Source organism: Macaca nemestrina, chromosome 4, assembly GCF_043159975.1.
Source record: "Macaca nemestrina isolate mMacNem1 chromosome 4, mMacNem.hap1, whole genome shotgun sequence".
Classification (NCBI taxonomy): Eukaryota; Metazoa; Chordata; class Mammalia; order Primates; family Cercopithecidae; genus Macaca; species Macaca nemestrina.
The window spans coordinates 184392668-184409429 of NC_092128.1; the positions used below are offsets into that span (position 1 = coordinate 184392668).

Consider the following 16762-nt stretch of genomic DNA (forward strand, 5'->3'; position numbering starts at 1 on the left):
AATTGGCGATTTAGTTATCCTGACTAGTCATCCTCCAAGCTGGATAAGGCTGGGGTCCCAAGGCAGGTGATAAGCTTTCGAGATAAGCTTGCATCTGCAACTTGTTAGCAGTGCTGGGAGAGGCTGCTTAAAATTTTAGCCTATGTCTTACTTCTAAATAGCTTATACTAAATGTTAACTATTACCTATGTTTATTATTTTAAATTTTATTATTACTATTTTATTTTCCTTCCACACACCCGTTTCCACCCTGGAGAGACCAGATGAGCCAAACTCCAGGGAGGCCTAGAAATGGGAGAGGAGGAAGATGATATGGGTGTGCCTGATGGGGGTGGGTGGGGGTGGGAGTGCTGGACGGAGTTCAGGACAATAGGGGCGCTGCAACCATTGGCACACAATGCCTGGGAATCCCTGCTGGTGCTGGGATCATCCCAGTGAGCCCTGGGCAGGAACTGAAGACCCCCAATTACCAATGCATCTGTTTTCAAAACCGACGAGGGGGAGCGGGGAGGTGAGGGCATGCCTAGGTTCAAGGATACGTGCAGGCTTGGATGACTCCCGGCCATTAGCGAGCCTCTGGAGCACCTGGATCCTCACACGGGCGTGATGAAACGAGCTCCTGATTCAGCAGGCCTGGGTTCCGGCCCGAGAACCTGCGTCTCCCGCGAGTTCCCGGGAGGCACGTGCTGCCAGTGCGGGGCCAGGAGTTAGGTTTCGTTTCTGCGCCCGGAGCAGCCCTCAGCACAGGGTCTGTGAGTTTCGTTTCTTCGCGGGGCGGGGCGGGGCGCGGGGTAAAAGCGGCGGAGCGAGAGAAGAGGCCGTACTTCTGCACTGCGCAGGGACCGGTGAGTGTCGCTTCTGGGGGCAGCGCCCAGTAACCGCGCTAGGAGCACGGAAACGGGCATTGGGAGAGCGGCTTTCGTGGCGGAGACCAGCACTCCGGAGCACGGGCACGGCGGGGGCATCTTCTCGGCTGCTAGTAACTAACATAATAATAATAATAGTAAGGGCGCTGATGGGCGGGCTCGGAGCACGCCTGATTCTGATTCCCACCAGGCTGCCCAGGCTCCTGATGACTCATCAGACACACCCCCCCCTAACCCGCGGCCTTCTTGCAGGAGAGGTTGGGAAGGGGTGGGGGACGGGGCTCGGGGGAGGTTTCCGAGGGACTCTAGTAAGTGGGAAAGGGCGCCGGGAAAGTTTCAGATCCACTGCTGCGTGGGCCACGAGCCCACCTGAACGCGGACCACCGCTTTCCATCGACCTCTATTTCCTGCGAACGCGCCAAAGCAAACCCAAGTCAGAGTGCGGAGGTCGCTGGGAAGGGAAGGTTCAAGGAGTCCTCGCCTATCCTGTTGAATAAAGGGGGTTCCGATCTGGGCCGAGATGGGGCATGCGCTGGAAGACCGCTGCCCGGTGCTCCCCCGCCGCAACCGCCCCAGTGGATGCGATGCCTGGGGCCTCCCCGGCGCGTGGGGTGGACGCACCCTCGGGGTCCAGCGTAGTTGGCCGGGATCATGGAGTGGGTGCGGTGGACGAAGGGAGGCAGGACAGTCCCGGGGGTGGCAGAAGGAGCCCGGGCACAGCTGAGACCTGCGCCCCCACCCTATCAACACTAACAGCGGGTGACTGCCGAGCTGGGCAATTGGGATGGCCCAAGTTATTTGGTCAAATTTTAAATCACGTTTGTTATTGGGAAGTAGAGTGGAGTGATGCTAACCACGCGTCTACCTCCACCCCCGGTGTCAGTCCCAAAGGGCTCCTAAAATGGCTCCGTCATCTTTTAGCCTTGGACCGCAGTTGCCGCCCAGGAATCCCAGCGTCGCGGTGGACACGCCTCCCACCGCCTCCCTGGCGCCCCTGCCGCCCACCTGCTCACCCAGCTCAGGGGCTTTGGTAGGTAGCAGTGCATTTGGTCTAAAGTGCAAGATGTTCTCTCTTTATTCATAACAAATTTAAATGCTAGTGGGGTTTGGGGGAAAAACGCTTTAAGAAAAGGTGAATGTCAGTCCTGCAAGAGTTAGTTTTAAAACTAGACTGGATTGGCACATGTATACCTATGTAGCAAACTTGCACGTTCTGCACATGTACCCCAGAACTTAAAAGTGTATGAAAGAAAAAACTAGACTGGATTATGTTAGGAAAGTAGTAGACTTGCATCTTAGGTATTTCCTAGAGCGTAGGTAGTAGGTGATGCTTATTAGGGGTTTTGGGAGAGGAAGGGGGCTGAATCCTACCTCCCATCCCTGCTCCTCTATGGGGTCTGAGCTGAGGAAGCTTCCCCACAAGGAGAGAAACCCCCTGGCAACCCTGGATGCCACCTCCACCCTCACTGCAGGAATTCTGTGGCCACACTGCTGGGAGATCGTTTCTGGGTCTGGAGGCTACAGGAAAACTCCCGCGCCCTGAAATCTGGAGTGGAGAAGGCCGCCATCCAGCCACCACCATTCCAAGGGACAGCAGAAATGAAGTGGGCCGTTGGGTTCTTTTTTTTTTTTGTAATTTGAGACACGGTCCTACTCTGTTGTCTAGGCTGGAATGCAGTGGTGCCATCTCAGCTCACTGCAACCTCCGCCTCCCAGGTTCAAGCAATTCTGGTGCCTCAGTCTCCTGAGTAGCTGGGTTTACAGGCACACTTCACAACACCTGGCTGATTTGTATGTTTTTAGTAGAGACAATGTTTCACCATGTTGGCCAGGCTGGTTTCAAACTCCTGGCCTCAAGTGATCCACCCGCCTTGGCTTCCCAAAGTACTGGGATTACAGGCATGAGCCACTGCACCCAGTCAGGTTCATTTTAATTGTTAACCAGATTTCCTCCAGCTGTGTGCTGTCACTTTCCCAAAAGCTTTCAGGATGACCCAGTAGGCAATGAGCGATTCTCAAATTTAAGATTTATTGTGAGCAATTCACACACACAATTGAGCAGACATTCACAGTACAATGATTAAAGGGAGTGATTAGGGTAAGGACCCACAGTGGAGGCTCCGGAGGCCAGCCCACTGACAGCCACTCCAGGGAATCGGGAAGTCCCTCTCTAGTGCTGGGTGGTGGAGGGAAATCTGTTCCTCCAGGGGCCTCGTCTTGGGCTGCCCAGCTGCCAAAGTCAGGAAGAAGCTTTCAGAAATCTCACTGCCAAGATTCTGAAAATGCTTCAGACGTTGCCAGTCCCTTGCTGCTTTTGCGATCCTCCGTGGGTGTGCCTGCCACCGGGTCCTTATCCACTGGGGTCTCTGGTGGCGTTGGGCCACAGCAAGTGTTCCCTCATCCCCTTAGTCTACCACACACATGATTACCACTTTGAAGAAAAACCCCTTTACTAAGAGCGAAAATGAGAAACATGTATGTTTATTGTTTCTAAAGAAAACTACTGTGGGCTTAATGCCACCTAATATGAGTGCCTCCATTTTGAGACATTAGAGTCACAAGTCATTATTATATGTCATGGGCACAAACTTGACCTGGGCAGGGATGGAAGAAAGCCCCTGCACAGGGGCAGTTGCTCAGGATGTGAGAAGAGCCTGGTGCATAACCCCATCCATGCCCACCTAACACCTCAGGCTCTGACCAGTGGGGCTGTGCAGTGACGAGTGGATGGAGGACTGGAAAAGAGAGAGGTGGGAGGCATGTCCAGGCTCCCTGCAGCCTCCTCTGCAAACACAGGGTGCAGCCGAGACATTTTAGGAGCATTTTGGGATGGAGAGCTAGGAGTCACCACCTCTTGGCTCTTCCAAGGCCAGAGCTGGTTTAGTTTGAAGACTGCAGCTGGATGCCGAGCTCCATGGAGGAGTAAGAAATCAGTTTGAACTCCCGAGACTGCCCTGTCCCTGAAATCGAAACGGATGTTCCGAATGATCAGGGAAAGGTGCAAACGTTTATGGTTTACAGACAAAACCCATAAGGTTTAGCTTTCAGAAAATCTCAATTTATGAAACAAATTAGGGAAGGGAATCTACTCACCAAGTCCTGTTTCAGCTGATTGAGTGGAACCCGTGGTCATGAGGTGCAAGTCCTGGTCTCAACAATGCTCCGTATCTGGCTGCAGAAAGTCCAACTGAGGCAACCATAGCCCAGAAGACTGGCACTCCTGAGAGGCAGATGAAGTGGTGGTCTTTGGTATCGAGCCTGGGATGCCCTGGGCACATGAGGTCTTTCTAAAGGCATGGGAGTTTTAGGGAATAAATTTCCAGATTGTTAGACTCCATAAGTACCGTTTACAATGGATTGCCTTTTGTAACCATTCCACTCCTACCTGACAAAAGAGGTGGGCGGATCACGAGGTCAGGAGATTGAGACCATCCTGGCTAACACTGTGAAATCCCATCTCTACTAAAAAAAAATACAAAAAATTAGCCAGGCGCGGTGGCGGGCGCCTGTAGTCCCAGCTACTTGGGAGGCTGAGGCAGGAAAATCGCTTGAACCCGGGAGGTGGAGATTGCAGTGAGCCAAGATCGCGCCACTGCACTCCAGCCTGGTAACAAAGCAAGACTCTGTCTCAAAAAAAAAAAGGAATACATCCCTTCCTTCCCATCCAAATCAAACAAGGATGCCTGTCCTGGAAGCGTTTAAACCCGGGGAAGGGAGACAGAAAAGGACAGTTTTAAGTATTGGCGTCAGGGACCTGTTCTTTAGCCAAGGCAGCATGAACCCGTGGCAGTGCTTCCCGACCATCCTGACATGGACACTTCTGTGAACTCCAGTGTGACACGAGAAATGGCGTTGGCTCAGGTGTGCAGCTAGATATGTTACAGAGCAGGGCAACGAGTTTGTTTTAACCTGTCCCTTCAACCCCCATGATATTAACAAAGATCACGTGGCTCTCGGGGAAGGTTCCCGTGAGGAGAAGCAAGGGAGAGCATCCTTACATATTATTGATCCAGGCAGCAGATTTGCAGCAAAACTCTGCTTTATTCATCTGTTAAAATAGTGGAAACATAGGAAAAGGATTCTGGGAAATCAGAATCGGCTTCAGACCTCCTGCACTTGCACGGTTCTCAGCCTTGGGAATGGGAATGGGACTGGGTGGGTGGGTACTCTTGGGTGTTCCACGGGTTTGGGTCTTACTTGTATACTTTGCTTGATTTCAAGGAGGTGCAGGAGAACAGCTCAGTGATACCATCTGACTTGTTGACGTTACTTTTATTTGAAGGAACGTATATTGGAGGTAAGTTGGTGCATGCTATTTTCTATGACATTTATTTTGAGTCATAGGAGAAAGATTTTCAGTTACTTTTATCCAAGATTATTAGACACTAAAATTTTGTATTTAGACACTTGTCCTACAACATTTTAAAAATGAATTTCAAATACATGTGTATTTGTAGTGCAGACAATATAAGGCAGTCAGTTACATGCTTTCAAGAGTAAAATGAATGACATTTCATTTCCCCCACTTGTGGGAGAAAAAGAATGAAAATGTGAAATTGATGATCAAAAGAAAGAGCATAAAAGACTTAGAGCTCACATTTTTTTTAAACTAAAGGTTTGGGTGTCAAATTACCATAACATTTGGATTCCCTTGGCTACACTGGAAACAGTTCTATAACAATTTGATTTTTAAATGTAAAGTTTTTGTTTTTGTTTGTTGTTGTTTTTAAGACAGAGTCTTGCTCTGTCACCCAGGCTGGAATGCAGTGGTGTGATCTCGGCTCACTGCAACCTCCACCTCCCAGGTTCAAGTGATTCTCCTGCCTCAGCCTCCCAAGTAGCTGGGACTACAGGCATGTGCCACTACTTCAGCTAATTTTTATATTTTTAGTAGAGACAGTGTTTCACTCTGTTGGCCAAGCTAGCTTCAAACTCCTGACCTCAGGTGATCCACTCGCCTTGGCCTCCCAGAGTGCTGGGATTACAGGCGTGAGCCACCTCTCCCGGCCTTTAAATGTAAAATTTTAAATTGTATTACAGTTGCATCAGAAATTGTGTCCTTTGTTATCCTATTCAAATTTATACTGAAAACATTTTTGAAATTCGGCCTCAAATTATGACAGGAGATACACAGAAAATCTTTTGGGGAACAGAGCCATATTCTTTATTTTTATTTTTATTTTTTTATTTTAAGACAGCATCTCGCTCTGTCACCCAGGCTGGAGTGCAGGAGCATGATCTCAGCTCACTGCAACCTCTGCCTGCCAGATTCAAGCAATTCTTTGCCTCAGCCTCCTGAGTAGTTGGGATTACAGGTGCCCGCCACCATGCCCAGCTAATTTTTTTTGTATTTTTAGTAGAGACGAGTTTCACCATCTGGTCAGGCTGGTCTTGAACTCCTGACCTCATGATCCACCCACCTTAGCCTCCCAAAGTGCTGAGATTACAGGCGTGAGCCACGGCGCCAGGCCTAGAGGGATATTCTTGAAGCGTCTTGAGCGGGGAGGCAGCGTGTGTCTTCATCTGACCTCGGCTTCTTTGGGTCCCTCTGTTTCTCTTTCTGTGAATAAAGAGCCAGGGAGCACACACCATGTCCCAGGCACTCTTCTAGGCTCTAGGGACATCACCAAGAACAACTAGTCAGAGTCCCCGCCCTCAGGGGCCTTCCCTTCTGGTGGTGGGTTTGGTTCCATGGTTGAATACACTCAGCTGCTTATCTGTTGAATAGGCATCTGCTTTATTTTAAGCTTAACTTAGAAAGAAGGAAGATGGTTCTTTCTGAAGTGGACATTGTAAAAGCTGATCCAGCTGCTGCATCCCAACCTCTATTACTGAATGGAGATGCTGACGTGGCCCAGAAAAGTCCGGGCTCGGTAAGTTGCTCTCTGAAAGTCGCTATCCATGTGACATGAGCCGTGTCCACTCGAGGCTGCCCTTTTCTACAGAGGTGCTGCTGCTGCCCCAGAGATGCCTGCTCTCTCACCTCTCCTGTGCCAGGATGCAGATCCTGACCCTCTACTTGCCAGCTTACAACCAAGTGTAGACTCATTGCCTTAGCTGACTGTGGATGGAGGTGCTGCTGGGGTTGGGGCCACCGGCTGAGCTGTTGATGGGTTCATGTAGGAATTGGCCCAGGCCCTGGGTTCAAGGAGCACTAGGTTTGTTTCTCCTGCCCACATCATGATTCAGTCTCAAGCTACAAACCGTGGGGCATCATTAGGATATTATCTCTGTAGGGAAGCCACGTGGTGCATTTTTTGCCCAGAATCAAGACATATTTTTGGTGGGAAGCAATCATGGCCCCTGGAATCAGTCCAACCTGAGTTGGTCCCGACGCCGACACTCCCAGCTGTGTGATCGTGGGCAGTTATTCCTCCTGTTATAAGCCTGGTTTTCCATATCTAAAATGAGAATAATAGTCTTTGCTTTATATGGCTGTTGAGAGGAGTAAGTGCAGGGAGTGTCCAGGCACTGAGTGCTCAGTTTCCTATTACCATGGATCATTACCATGGATCATTGGTCTGTTTCAGGCTGGCTCTGTTTTCCTAGGCAATGTTAAACAATTTTTCAAACAATATTTTAAAAACATTGAATCATTTAGGAAAAACACAGAGGACCACCACCTTTCCACCGCCCTGATACCACTGTTTACATTTTTCTGCATTTCCCTGCCTCATGCATCTCTTGTCTGGCTGTAAGAGATGTAATTATGTCAGGGTGTGGGGCAGGAGGAACTCTCCCTCACTCATACTCACCTGCTTTAGAAGCAGCTTGGCCTTTTCCAGTCAAGGAGAACACAGTGTGTCTTGTGATCTGACAGTTCCACTTCTGGGGATAGATGGTGGTTCTCAAAGTGTGGCCCGCAGACCAGTCCATCAGCATCACCTGGGAAGTTGATTGAAATGCAAATGACCAGCCCCTCCTCCCACTCTCAGACCTGGTGAATTGGACACTCTGGGGCAGCGCCCACCCCTTGTGCTTTACCAGGCTCTCCAGGTGATTCTGCTGCATGCTGGAGTTTGAGAACCGTGTGTAAACTCTTGCACATCCCCCTGGGAGCCACCTGCATAGCAGCACTGTTTATAACAGCAAAACCCGGACTCTGTCCACGTGCCTGTCATGGTGGAATGGATCCTGGGAGTGTGGTATGTTCATGTAGCAGAATTCTATGCAGTAGTAAAAAGGAATGAACTAGATTTTCAGGCATCAAAATGGCTGCATCAAATGAACAATGTTGAACCAAAGAATTGAGTAACATAGGAAATACACAAAATGATTCCACTTATATAAAATTCCCAAACAGGCAGCAATAAGCAATATACCATTGTAGGAAAAACGTATAGGTGGCAAAACTAAAGAAAAGCAAGGATGTGATGATTGCAAGCCTCAGGATAGAGGGACCCTCTGGAGGTGAGGGAGTAACAGGAAGGAGGTGACTAGGGAGGTGTGTGCAATGTCCTAAGTACTGGGAGTGTTTGTGTTCTTAACCCAAGTGGTTAGTACATGCGTATTTGCTTTCTTATGTTTGACACACTTTTGTAAATAGATAGTATAAAGAAATGAAAACAAAAAGTTACAAGGTGTGAACTAAGACCGAGGCTATTGATGGTATTCATGCATTTGGTAAGGCTGTGGTTCTTAGTCGGGGGCCGTTTTGCTCCCTGGAACTTGTGGCCAGGTCTAGAGACATCTCAGTTGTCACAACTCAGGGTGAATAGTGAATAGAGGCCAGATATTTGGCTAAACCTCCTACAATGTGTAGGGCAGCCCCTGCAACAAAGAATCATCTGACCCCAAATATAAAGAGCTTCTTGTCCTGATATAAAGAAGCTATTCTAGTGAAAACTTATGTCCATGTTGAAGCATGCACAAAAATAGTCATTAAAAAGAAAGAGGTAAAAGATGAGATGATTTTCTCATATTTTCTTCCTGAACCCCAATCAGCCCACGTTTGGAAAATTGTGCCCAGCTGCTGGTAGGTGGGCAGGATGAATGTGAAGTCTGCTGCTTTCTCTGTTTTTATGCAAGTACTTCACTGTTTTTTTTTTTTTTTTTTTTGGAGACAGAGTCTCGCTCCGTAGCCCAGGCTGGAGTGCAGTGGCCGGATCTCAGCTCACTGCAGCAGTGGCCGGATCTCAGCTCACTGCAAGCTCCGCCTCCCGGGTTTACGCCATTCTCCTGCCTCAGCCTCCTGAGTAGCTGGGACTACAGGCGCCCGCCACCTCGCCCGGCTAGATTTTTTGTATTTTTTTTAGTAGAGACGGGGTTTCACCGTGTTAGCCAGGATGGTCTCGATCTCCTGACCTCGTGATCCGCCCGACTCGGCCTCCCAAAGTGCTGGGATTACAGGCTTGAGCCACCGCGCCCGGCCGTACTTCACTGTTTTGATTACTTTATAGTAATTATGGAAATTAGTTAATGCTAGTCCTCTGACTTTGTTCTTCTTTTTCAAAGTATTTTGACTAAGAATATTTAGATCATTTATATTTAATGTGACTGATAATATAATTAGGTTTGAGAATATCATCTTGCTGTTTTCTATTTATCCCACCTGTTCCTCATTCCCCCTTTCCTCTTTTTCTGCCTTCTGGATTATTTTTTATGATTCCATCATGTCTCCTTTGTTGTCTTATTAAGTATAACTCTTGCTGTTTATAGCATATATCTTTAATAAGTCAACCTTCAAGTGATAGTCTGTCCCTTCATGTATAGTGTGAGAACCTTGGAATAGTGTACTTCCATCTCTCTGCTCCCAGCCTTCATACTATTTCTATCATGCATCTTACTTTTACATACATCATAAATCCCACAATATTGTTATTTATGTTCAAACATTCAATAAAGATAGCAAAGTAATAGGAAAAAGTCTAGTAGTTACCCCTTCTAGTATAGACTCCTTTGTGTAGATCCAGATTTCCATTCAGTGTCATTTTCCTCCTACCTGAAGAACTTCTTTAACATTTCTGTAGTGCAGGTCTACTGGTAATAAATTAGTTAAGCTTTTGGATGGCTAAAAAGGTCTTTGTTTTGCCTTCATTTTTAAAAGATATTTTTGCTGGGTATAGAGTTCTAGATTGACGGTGTTTTTCAGTACTTTAAAAATACTGCTTAACTGTCTTCTCACTTATTGTTTCTGATAAGATTTACAGCAGATTTCTCATTTGTGTTCTTCTGCTCACACTATATCATTCTCTGGCTGCTCCTGTCATTTTCTCTTTATTACTGGTTTTGAGCAATTTGACCCTCTTAATGGCTTGATGATGTTTATGTTTGCTGTGCTTGATGTTGAGTTTCTGGGATCTTTGGGTTTATGGTTTTCGTTAAGTTTGAGGGAATTGTGTGTGTTATTTCTTTGAATTTTTTTTTTGTGTGTGTGTCTTCCATTATCTTTTGGGGATTCCAGTAACCTATGTATTAGACTTATTGAAGTTGGCCATCTTTAATGGAGGGTATTGGTTTGTTTTCACACGGCTATAAAGAACTGCCTGAAACTGGGTAATTTATAAAGAAAAGAGGTTTAATTGACTCACAATCCATATGGCTGGGGAGGCTTCAGGAAACTTACAATCATGGAGGAAGGCATCTCTTCACAAGGCGGCAGGAGGATGACTGAAGGAGGAACTTGCCAAACACTTATAAAACCATTAGATCTCATGAAAAGTCACTATCATGAGAACAGCCTGGGGAAAACCTCCCCCACAATCCAATTACCTCCCCCTGGTCTCTCCCTTCATATGTAGGGATTATGGGGATTACAATTTGAGATGAGATTTGGATGGGGACACAGAGCCAAACCATATCATGAACATGATCTGCAGGCCATGAAGAATTCTCCATTTTTGCTTCCTCTAGGTGGCTGAGAACAACCTGTGCAGCCAGTACGAGGAGAAGGTGCGCCCCTGCATCGACCTCATCGACTCCCTGCGGGCTCTGGGTGTGGAGCAGGACCTGGCCCTGCCGGCCATCGCCGTCATCGGGGACCAGAGCTCGGGCAAGAGCTCTGTGTTGGAGGCACTGTCAGGAGTTGCCCTTCCCAGAGGCAGTGGTAAGAACTTACATTCTATATTAGTCTGCTCAGGTTGCTATAACAAAATACCACAGATGGGGTGGCTTACACAACAAAAGCTTATTTTCTCACAGTTTTGGAGACTGGAAGTCCAACATCATGGTTTAGTTTCTCCTGAGGCCTTTCTCCATGGCTTGCAGATGGCCACCTCCTCACCGCTCCCCCACGCGACCTTCCTTCTGCACACAAGCATCTCTGCTGTCTCTTCCTCTTCGTAAGGGCATCAGTCATATTGGATTGGGGCCCACCCTAATGACCTCATTTAACCTTAATTACCGCTTTAAAGGCCTTATTTTCAAATACATTCCCATTAGGGGTTAGGGTTTCAACATAGGAATTTGGAGGGAACACCATTTCATAACACTATCTCATTGCACATTTTTTTTCACGTAAGTAATATGTAATCTACAGTTTGAGGAGATCTGAATAAATGCATTTGAGTCCCCCAGTTCAGAACTAGATCAGTGAGGGCTCAAAGAGTTCAGGCCTGGGATGGGTCTTGCAATATAGGTCAGGCATGGTAAGTAGAATATGGAAGGAGTTTACAGTAGGAGGACAGTGTTAAGGTGGCCTGGTGGCAGCAGGATACTTTCCTAATGGGGGTAGCGTGTGTATGTTGGGAGGATAATGGAAGATGTTCGGATGAGTTTGGGGGGTTTCCCCGTGTGGTCTGCCACCTGAGCTGATGGCAGAACACTGGGATGAGGCAGGAAGCCAAGAGTGGTGGCTTTCAAGCGTTAGTGAGCAAAAACTCACCTGGGTTACGTATTCAGAATGCATGTTCTTGAGGTCACCCAGACACAGTGCAATGTCCCCACATATCAGAGGGTAAGACCAGAAAGTTTCCAGTTTTAATGTTCCCACATATCAGAGGGTAAGACCAGAAAGTTTCCAGTTTTAAATGTCTCCCCAGATGAGCGTATAAAAGTTTGAGAACCATGGGCCTAAGGCACTATGTAGGTCTTTTAAGAGCAAAGTGGAGCACTGATGTGGGTGTGGCCTTCTAGGGATCGTGACTAGATGCCCGCTGGTGCTGAAACTGAAGAAACTTGTGAATGAAGATGAGTGGAGAGGCAAGGTCAGTTACCAGGACTACGAGATTGAGATTTTGGATGCTTCAGAGGTAGAAAAGGAAATTAATAAAGGTGAGTACCCCCTGTTTGGATGCCTGGTCAAGCCTTCTGACATGCCTGCGGTCAGTTTGTAACTGTTCCTACTCCCACCTCCCTGGGCCTGTGCTGTTTCCTTAGGACCCCTTTCTCCTGCACATCAGGCCCCAGTTCCTTCTACTTCTTTTACCTCATTATGACCAGCATGCTTGGATATCAGCATCTGATAGCAATAATTTATTTCTGGCCGGGCACAGTGGCTTGTGCTTGTAATCCCAGCTCTTTGGGAGGCTGACACAGGGGATTGCTTGAGCCCAGGAGTTCGAGACCAGCCAGGGCAACATAGTGAGACCCTGTCTCTTACAAAAAATTAAAATAGCTGGGCATGGTGGCATGCACCCGTGGTCCCAGCTATTCTCAGGAAGCTGAGCTGGGAGAGTTGCTTGAGCCTGGGAAGTCAAGGCTGCAGTGAGCTGTGACCTTGCCACAGCACTCTAGCCTGGCAACAGAGTGAGACCCTGTCTCAAAAACACATCTATTGCTTATTATGTGAGTATCTAGAATAATGTGAATTTTGAAATGTAAAACTTGTCCCCAAATATGGACGATCTGTCCCTTAATCAAAGGCTTCCCTACTTAGATCTGGCAGAAGAGGAGCCAGATGTGAGGGTGAGGGAGCTCCTCCTACTCTTCCTTTGTACAAAGAGCTCCACATTGTGGACTGGATCATCACTGAACCCCTCTCAGAACCAGCACCCTTTTCCTAAGAAAGGAGGGGAGTGCCTGGGCTCAGAACCAGCACCCTTTTCCTAAGAAAGGTGGGGAGTGCCTGGGTTTGCATAATCCTAACTTAGGCTAACTCATGGCAGGCCTCCATAAATGCAAACCACAAGGATCAATTTGAAGTTGTCTGCAAGGGGAAACGACACCAGCAGTGTAGATAGGGCAGAGTAGCTGACAAAGAGCAGCCACTGTGAGATGCACGGATAACATCTTCCTCTTGACCTTTCTGTTTTTCTAGCATGTCACATGATTAAGTTTCATTCACACTGGGAAGGTACTGAAGTGACATGAACTGATGCCCAGCAGTAGGAAGGGACAAGTTTAGCATTTGTAAAGATGGAGCATTAATCACATTTGTTGACTGTTTATAGAAAGATAAATAATGTTGTTGACAAACCATGATTTTGAATTAGTTGGGATCAGGTTGGTTGCCTGCAGCAGAACACTCAAAATAACTGTGTGCGTTAGTCAGCCCTGGCTGTGGAACAAACCCATCTTAAAACTAATGGCTTAACCACTTTGATTTCTCATGACTTGATGGACCAGCCAGGCAGTTCTTCTCTGGGCTAGCTGGGCTGGGGCTGGTGGTCCAGGATGGCCCTTGGCTGGAGTGACCAGGCCTTCTGTCTGTGTGGTCTCTCCCCTCCAGAAGGCTAAGCTGGACTTCTTAATTTGGGTGGAGGGGTTCCTAGCAGCAAAAGAGGGCAAGACCCAGCATCTAACACCTTTCAGTCTCTCTTGGCGTCGCACTGTGTAACATCCCCTTAGCCAGAGAAAGTCAAGTGGCCAAGCCCAATTTCAAGGGACAGATTCTCTCTCTCCATGGAAGTGACAGAGGCACCCTGTAAAGTAGCATGCATACAGGGATGGAAGGGAATGTGGATGCCATTGTGCCAGCAAGTTGCTAACACAGTGGTCTAAACAATGTAGAAGCTTTCTGTCCCTCTCATATAAGTCTGAAGGGGGACAGACCAGAGCTGACTGGGGATTCTAGTGTCAGGAACCAAGACTTATTCTGATCCCGTTTCTTCATTGGGTGTGGCCTCTGTTTCCAAGGACCCCCCCACGGCTGTGACTTAGTCAGCAAGTCCACTTTGAAGTCAGCTGGACCATGGCAAGGGGCATATCTCCGCCTTCATAAGCACACTCTCTGGAAGTTGCACATAACATTTTCACATGGCCCACTGGCCAGAACCCGGTCTCATGACCACATGGCAGGTACATGGATATTGGGGGAACAATTAGTGGACCATAACCACTGTTATTTCCTAAGTTCTAAATTGATATCAAACATCCCAAAAAGACATTCTAGATGTAGAAAAAAGTGGTGTTAGCCAACAATTTGATGAAACAAATTCCTATCCTGAAATTCATTAAGGAGGAAGGAGCAAAATAAAATCTTATTGGGATGTTAACAACCAGTGCTTATCTTAGCTAAAATGAGCACATTTCCCCATATGATTTTTCCAGTTTATATTTTAGGAATTTCCATACATTTTTGTTTTTATTTTGCTTGGTTGCTGATTTGCTACTGACACCAATGAGAAGGATTTAGGAATGCTACCAGGAAGAACTTCTTGCCTCAGCCCGGCTTTGGACTGGTCTAAGTGGGTGTCACTCATGGTGATGTTCTCACAAGGTCTCTCTACACACAGTGCTGGCCAACAGCAGGGAAAATACTGAGTTATCCTTTGAGATCTCTTTCGTCCCCATCACAGAAAATTGAACCTGCTCCAAATATGCTTTTATCCATGACTCACAGAGAGGAGAAGATGCTTTCGGAGTATTCACTGTCATGAGGTCCTTTCATCCTAAGCTCTGGGTTTGATTTTCCCTGCTTCTTCTCTAGCCCAGAATACCATCGCCGGGGAAGGAATGGGAATCAGTCATGAGCTAATTACCCTGGAGATCAGCTCCCGAGATGTCCCAGATCTGACTCTAATAGACCTTCCTGGGATAACCAGAGTGGCTGTGGGCAATCAACCTCCTGACATTGGGTATAAGGTCAGACTTCAGACCCACTCTGACCTTGGCGTTGGTGTGGGGATGGGGGGTGTGTGGGAGGGGTGGGAGGAGAAAGGGGGTACTGTATTAGAGTAACCATGAGTCCAGAGCTGAGTTAGTATTTGGAGGTGTGAGTGGGGAATTTAGAGAGCCCATTGGTCAGTCTCTTCTGTCAAGTTGAATGGAAGCTTCTTTGGAGAAAGTGAGGCCAATGGGCCCAGTTGGAAACATCTATGTATTTGTTTTATGTTTTATGCAATGCCATATCTAAAGTGCTGTGTATTAGGAAGGGGTCTTATGTGGGAAGAGAGCATTAAAAAGAAGTATAATGGGCCACACACAGTGGCTCACTCCTATAATCCCAGCACTTTGGGAGGCTGAGGCAGGAGGATTCCTTGAGCCCAAGAGTTTGACAGAAACCCGAACAACATAGTGAAGACCCCCTTCTCTATAAAAGAAAGAATTAGCCAGGTATAGTGGCGTGCACCTGTCAACTACTGGGAGGATTGCTGGAATCAGGGAGGCTGCAATGAGCCATGATTGTGCCACTGCACTCCAGCCTGGGCAACAGAGCAAGAACTTGTCTCAAAACAAAAACAAAACAAGCAAGAAAGAAACAGGTATAATGATATTTTAGTATTGGTGAATCTTCCTTTACAGATTAAAGATTTAGGGGTGAAGTGGGGTTTTTTGGCCACCATTTTTCATTGTGACCATCAGATCTAAGGTCTTGGGGGTTAATTACCTGAAACCTCGTGGTTTTCCCTGAGCCTACAGCTCTGTTTCTGCCGCAGATAATTTATTTTCTCATAATTCCAGCTTGGTAGGTACCTCCAGGGTTGCGTTTGTGGGTTCATTTCTCCAAAGTTACTTCTTTTGGGGGAAATACCCCTGGGACTCTCAGGGACTGAAGCAAGTACAAGGTCAGGACCTGTCTCACCTTTCACTTGCCTTTGCCATACTCAGGAGTCACCTCCTCTCATTTCCTTACAGATCAAGACACTCATCAGGAAGTACATCCAGAGGCAGGAGACGATCAACCTGGTGGTGGTCCCCAGTAACGTGGACATCGCCACCACAGAGGCGCTGAGCATGGCCCAGGAGGTGGACCCCGAGGGAGACAGGACCATCGGTGAGAATGGGGAAGCCCATCCGTGCTCGGTGAGAATGGGGGAGCCCGCCTGTGCTCAGTGGTCTGCCAGTGGGCAAGTGTCCCTCCAGTCTCCATGGGCTTTGCTCAGTGGGGACCTGCCTCCACTAAGACCTGCTAAGGGGGCAGGTTTGGTGCCCACCAAGGCCAAGCGAAATGAGCTGCTGTTGACTTTCACTGGCTAGGTTACCTTGTAACCCTTATCTACTTGCTCAGAAAGGCACAGTGGGCTCGGAAGCAGGGCAAACTCAGGAAGCACATGGTATTCATTAAGAATGTGTTTGAGATGGGATGTCCATAACTCAAGGGACAAACAAAATGTGGCGTGTTCTACAGTGGACCCGGGTGAAGGAGCTTGGGGAGAGCCACACACTGTTCCGGGAGGCATTCCTGCCTTCACGCGGCTTGCCACGGAGTTCTTTTCTGGAGCGGGGCTCCACTGGCCCCATGGTTCTGCAGGGCCCATGGCCTGCCCTCAAGCAAGGATGGGAGGAAACCCTGGGAGACTGGGGGCATGAGCGGTTGTTCATTCACCTCTGCCTCGTGACTGGGCACGTTCTCTCCCCAAATACATCTGGCTCGCAGGAATCTTGACGAAGCCTGATCTGGTGGACAAAGGAACTGAAGACAAGGTTGTGGATGTGGTGCGGAACCTCGTGTTCCACCTGAAGAAGGGCTACATGATCGTCAAGTGCCGCGGCCAGCAGGAGATCCAGGACCAGCTGAGCCTGTCCGAAGCCCTGCAGAGAGAGAAGATCTTCTTTGAGGACCACCCGCATTTCAG

At 47.9% G+C, this 16762-nt stretch overlaps 1 protein-coding gene across 5 annotated transcripts in view; it reads left to right on the forward strand.

Moving 5' to 3' along the window:
• Nucleotides 1-612: 612 nt before the first annotated feature.
• The window catches only part of LOC105472602 (MX dynamin like GTPase 1), a 40037-nt gene continuing 23887 nt past the window's right edge, over nt 613-16762 (forward strand). For 2 of the 5 annotated variants that reach the window (XR_011622840.1, XM_011725992.2), the window contains exons 1-9: nt 796-845; nt 1788-1896; nt 5088-5163; nt 6614-6739; nt 10719-10911; nt 11940-12077; nt 14674-14828; nt 15822-15960; nt 16564-16762. Coding sequence is in view for 4 of the 5 variants with exons in the window: in XM_011725992.2 (XP_011724294.1) it covers nt 6635-6739; nt 10719-10911; nt 11940-12077; nt 14674-14828; nt 15822-15960; nt 16564-16762 (929 nt within the window). In the remaining variant the exon portion in view is untranslated. The other 3 variants (XM_011725991.3, XM_071095746.1, XM_071095745.1) reach the window with 3 other exon arrangements.